The sequence below is a fragment of the Lipotes vexillifer genome, unplaced genomic scaffold, assembly GCF_000442215.2.
Source record: "Lipotes vexillifer unplaced genomic scaffold, Lipotes_vexillifer_v1.1 scaffold802, whole genome shotgun sequence".
Lineage (NCBI taxonomy): Eukaryota > Metazoa > Chordata > Mammalia > Artiodactyla > Lipotidae > Lipotes > Lipotes vexillifer.
The window spans coordinates 1,099,366-1,104,557 of record NW_006790237.1 but is presented as its reverse complement, the minus strand read 5'-3'; the positions used below and the strand labels follow the sequence as shown (position 1 = coordinate 1,104,557).

At 62.3% G+C, this 5,192-nt stretch overlaps 1 protein-coding gene across 1 annotated transcript in view; it reads right to left on the bottom strand.

The window, feature by feature from the left end:
* PRR12 (proline rich 12) overlaps positions 1 to 5,082 on the bottom strand; it is a 26,243-nt gene extending 21,161 nt beyond the window's left edge. The window contains 4 exon segments of the mRNA XM_007463369.1: positions 8 to 2,146; positions 2,231 to 2,392; positions 3,372 to 3,484; positions 4,997 to 5,082. Coding sequence (XP_007463431.1) covers positions 8 to 2,146; positions 2,231 to 2,392; positions 3,372 to 3,484; positions 4,997 to 5,082 — 2,500 coding nt within the window.
* Positions 5,083 to 5,192: the final 110 nt, after the last annotated feature.

Genomic DNA, 5,192 nt, shown 5'->3' with positions numbered 1-5,192 from the left:
GGGGGGGGAGGCTGGGGTGCCCCATCACGGGCGGCGGGCTCCAGGAGATGGACGCCAACTTTGGGAGCACTGGAAGAGGGGCTGGGAGCATGGCTGAGGACCGAGGGGAGCAGCTGGGGGGGAGGGGGAGGCAGCACCAGTGGGAGGTCAGGGCCCCCGGCCTCTAGGAGGAGGCCATGGGGGGCAGGCTGGGCAGACTGGGCCGTGGGAGTTGGGGGTGGAGGGCTCTTTTGGAGGAAGGCCCCCAGCTCCTTGGCACCTGCCCCATAGTGGACAACGGAGGTGGCCAGCCGCTCGGGGGTCTCGCCACCCCGTTCTGGCCCTTTCTTCTTCTCCTTCAGCCGCCCCAGGCCCAGCTCCAGGGCCGCCGTGGCACCCTCGTCAAGGCTGGCGCTGGTACGGATGACGCTCTGCAGATGGTACCTCTGTGGGTCTTCCTTGGCCAGCTCGTAGGGTGTGCCCGGGGGACCCCCAGCCCCGCCACTCCCAAGTCCCTTGGAGGCATCCGCCGCCCCATCTTCGCCCACCAGGCCATCTGCCCCTGAGGTCCTCGGGGGGCTGGGCGCCTGCAGGAGGTGCTGGATGAGGAATTCTTCATCCTCGGTGCGCTCAGCGGGAGGCCCGCCGGGGCCCGCCAGCAGCTCTGAGCCATCCCCCTTGCCCTTGTAGCCACCTGCTCCGGCGGCATAGCTGCCGGCTCCTGGGGGTGCCAGGAATGGGGCTGAGGCCAGGACAGAGCTCAGGTATTTGCCAGGAGCTCCTGGAGAGCCAACTCCAGGCGGGCGGCCGGGGGCCGGAGGCGACTGCAGCGGGCGGATGATGTGAGAAGGGCTGGCCTCTCCGCCGCCCCCCAGGGAGCTGGGCCCCCAACCACCTCCATGGCCCGAGAGTGCTGGGGAATGGCCAGTACTGTAGCTGAGCGAGGGGCTGGCTGTGGGCAGCCCCTGGGAGTGGGCAGCTGGCCCTGGGTACGGCTCACCCTGCACCCCATATAGCTGCCCCTGCAGCTGGTCTGGGGAATAGCTCTGACATGTGGCTAGGCCAGGAGGCGGGGGACCACTAGGGGGCTGCTGGGGCCCACCTGAATAGCTAGGGCCTTTGCTCAAGTCCTGCGCTTGACCCCCTCCAAACCCTTGCCCATAGGCTTGGGGTCCTAGAAGCCCTTGGGGCTGACCAGGGGAATAGGCCTGGCCTCCCGCCCCCCCAGCCCCAGAGGCCTTGCCAGTGGCGTAGGCTGCTGCTGGCCCACCCAGGCTCTGGCATTTGGGCGTGGCAGTCGAACGGGGTGGTGGGGGCCTGTTGGCACCGCCTGCAGCTGCCCCATAACCACCTTTGCCCGTCTTGTAACCAGGCGACTGAATGATGGGGCGGTAACCTCCACCGCCACCAGCCGCCCCACCTCCTCCAGCTGCCTCGGGGCCCGCAGCCCGGCCCGATGCCCCGGCCGTGGCTCCACTGGGCCCAGCTTTGCTAGGCTCGCCAGCACCCGGGGAGGGCTCCCCACCGCCCAGGGGGCTGCAGGCCAAGTTGGCCCGGTGGCCCATGGAGGCGTAGCTGCCTCCGCAGCTCAGGTAGTGCTGGAGGGCATGGGCTGTTGGTGGTGGGGGCTGGGCACTGGCTGGCCGCTGGTAGTGCTTGATGACGGTGTCCTGGCGGGGCAGGGCCCGCTCGGGTGGCGGCGGGCCGGGGGCAGCACCCGAGAAGTTGTAGAGCTGGGGAGACGATTGCTCGGCGGCAGCGGCAGCAGCAGCAGAAGAGGAAGCCAGCAGGTTGAACTGAGTTGGGAGGTGGCGGGGAGGTGGGGGTGGATCTGGGGGGCCCGGGCGGTAAGGAGGGGTTTGGGCTGGGCCAAGACCAGCGGGCCCCAGGACACCACCCCCCGCCAGGCGCTCAAAGCCTAGCGAGGAGGGCACCGTGGGTGCCTGCGAGGGCTTCAGGTGCAGCACGTCATGAGGGGACAAGAGCCCATTAGCTGGGGGACTAAATGGGGGGTCCTGGAGGCTGAGGGAAGAGGGTACTGGGAAGGGGCGGCTGCCAAAGGAAGCCGGGTGCTGATAGGCCGACAGGGCAGAGGAGGATGGAAAGGTGCTGGAACCCGGCAGGGCGCCTGAGATGAAGAGCTCCGTGGGGCCTGGCGTGTGCATGGCTGGGGATGAGGGAGGAGACCACAGGTCAGAGTTGACCACAAGCCAGCCCCACCTTGGCCCTCCTGGACTGGCAATGGCCTTACCTGTTTGCCAGGAAGGACTGCGGAATTGGGAGAGGAGAGAAGAGGCAGAGGGACCAGGCTGGGGGCCCCGGGACTCCAGGGCCGAGATGAGGTTCATGACGGAGGCGTCGGGCCCTGCTGAGCCTGCGTGATGGAGGCCAGTGTCGAAGAGTCCAGAGAGGCCTGGTGAGGGTTGGGGGGGTAGAGTCAGCTAGGTGGGGGATAGGGCAAGGTTGAAAAGGAAAAGGAGCAGGCCAAAGGCAAGTTGGGTCAGGAAAAGGGGTTGGAGAGAAGGGGCAGATTCAAAGAGGAGAAAGGAGGCAGAGACAAGTTAAGGAAACAATAAGCAGGATGGGGTACAATGCAATCATAAGGGCAGGGAGCCCAGGAGGGGAAAAGTAGACAAAGGAGTAGAAAAATCCATACATGAAAAAAAAGCGAGCAAAACACAGAGCGTCCTTATGGTCCAAGGGAGGCCAAAGGATTAGGCAATTCTAGCAAGGAAGGGGAAGGGATGGGATGACTGGAGCCACTGAGAACCAGAGAACAAGTCAAAAGGGATTGAGTCAAAGTGAGAGGATCCAGATTAAAAAAAAAAAGAGAGAGAGAGAGAGAGAGAGGAATAAAGGGAAGGAGCCAACCAAGAGGGTCAAGGGTCAAATTGGACAACAGCCTCATTGCTCATCCATCTAGGAAGGAGAGCGGCAGGATGAAAGGAAGGGAACCAATCCGAGGCACTAGAGGCAGGGCCACAGGAAAAGAATAAGGCAGTGGGCAAATCTAAGGAAGAAAGGGGAGGTCCAAAGAATCGGAGCCAATCAGGAAGAAAGGGAATCAGGAAGAAAGAATTCCGAGAAGCAAGAGGATGAGCAGACCCAGAGGGAAGGGATTGGGGTGGGCTGGAGAGGCGGAAAAGCCTGGAAGAGAAGGTGGGATTTGGGGGCTGAGACGATGGGACCAATTGGAACAAAAGAGGCGGGGCCAGAAACAGGGGCAGACGAATCCGGCGTGAAATTAAGCAGCCTCAGAACAACCAATCAGAAGAGAAGTAGCAAGAGGCGGGCCAGAACGGAGAGCACAGCCAATTAGGAAGGTTGTAACTTTCAGCAGCCAATCATTTGCTTCGGAGGGAGGGCCAGGCGGGGCGGGACAGGGGCCGTACCTGCCGGGTGGTGGTTGGTGGCATAGCTTTGCAGTGGGTGGGGGGCCGCGTAGGCCTGGCGGTGTAAGATGTCCGTCTCGGGGTGCGAGGTCCTGGAGCTGCCATAGACCAAGCTGGGAGGAAGAAGGAGATGTTAGGGTATCCTCCGAAGCCACCCTCGGAGAAGGGAACTCAGAAAATCCCCTGGGGAGTTGGGGAGAATCTTCCAGCTGACTGGGGGCTACCCTAAGAAACCTTGGGCCCTAAAGGAAAGAAGACAAGGGAATCAGAGTGCCCAACTAAACAGCAATAGAAATGGTCCCCACTCGAGCCCCAGTAAATAGAGCCCAGAGAGCCTCACATTTACAAACACAGACATGCACAGGGAGGACACAGAGAGGGTGAAGAGCCAGAGAAAGTGCCTTAAGTTGAAAATGGGGACCTGCTTCCACAGCCTCCACCCTGCAGGTGACACAAGGCTCTGGGGCCAAGGGATGCCCCCTCTTCTTCAGACACATGGGAACACAGAGGCCCTGAACCTCACGGCATGGTGCAAACCGAGTCAGGAGCAGGAGGCAGATTGTTCCCCAAAGGGCAGGGATGAGAGGTGGGCAGAGGATAGGACTCCTGCAAAGTACCAGGCACAAGTGTGAACATGAACACCGTCCATCCCCCCGGGTTGAGGTTCAAATGCATGGGGGAATGCAAAGCCAGGTATGTGTGCCAACCAGTATCCAACTCACTTGTGTGGAAAGATACAGAGCGAGGAGTCCCACATGGAGAATACTAACACACGTGGGGTCATGCCCAGCCAAGCTGGGAAACCCAGGTGTATAGGGGGAGGGGGATTCGGGAGCAGGTGAAGAGTGAGGGTGTGACACAAACAGCAGGAAAGGGGCAGATTCGCAGGTGAAAAGGCTGCCAGCTACATACGCACTGGGCCCACGCTCACACACACAACCACACTCCCGGGAAATAGCCTAATCTTCCTATGCAACGGCCCCAATCCATGGCCCAGACTCAAGAGGTCAAACACTCCACTCCTCGCCATCAACTAGGATTCTGTCTTTGAGGGTGGGGGAGCTCAAGGGGGCGTGTCTCAGATGCCAGGACCCCCACCCTACACAAAACCCCAGTTTAGGAAGGGGGCGGGGCCCCGTGCCCACTCAGCGCGCGGAATTTCTGGGGGGGGCCCCCTGAGTAGCGCGGCCTCGCGCAGTCCCAGAACAATAGGACCTGAGGGGGGGCCGCGCCCCCCAGGTCTGCGTTCTAATTCTCTTTTCCTTCCCACCTTTGCAAGAGCAGAACCTAGGGCGCGAGGGGGAGGGGTCAGCAAACCGGGAATCCAAGGATGGGGGGAAATCCAGGCCTTGCTTCGCCAGTCCCTCCCACCTTCACAAGGCCTTTCCGTCTGAAATTGTTTTGCACCCCCATTTTTCCGCGGCATCTCTCCCTTTGCATGCCGGAGCTGGCTTTGGCGGAGTTTGCAATTTGCAAACTGGGGCGGCGGCGTTATTGCAAACCGAGGAAGGCCGCTCCCTTGCAAGCCGGAGGGGAGTTTGCGATGCACGCGTAGCCGGGCGGGCCCGGCCGGGCTGGGCCCCCACCTCTTGGCCCCTTCCTCCAGGCCACCCCCGGCTCCTTACCTAGCTTTCGCTGACCTCTCGTAACTCCATCCCGCCCCGGCGCCGAGCGGGTCCCCGAAGCCGGCGCTGGGGTAGTTCCTGTCCATGAATTGGCCGCGGTGGAAATCGGGGGGAGGGGGAGGGAGGGAGGGAGGGAGGGGGGCGCGCGCGCGCTCTCCTCCGCCGCCGCTCCCTCCGCTGTTGCTTTTTTTTCCCT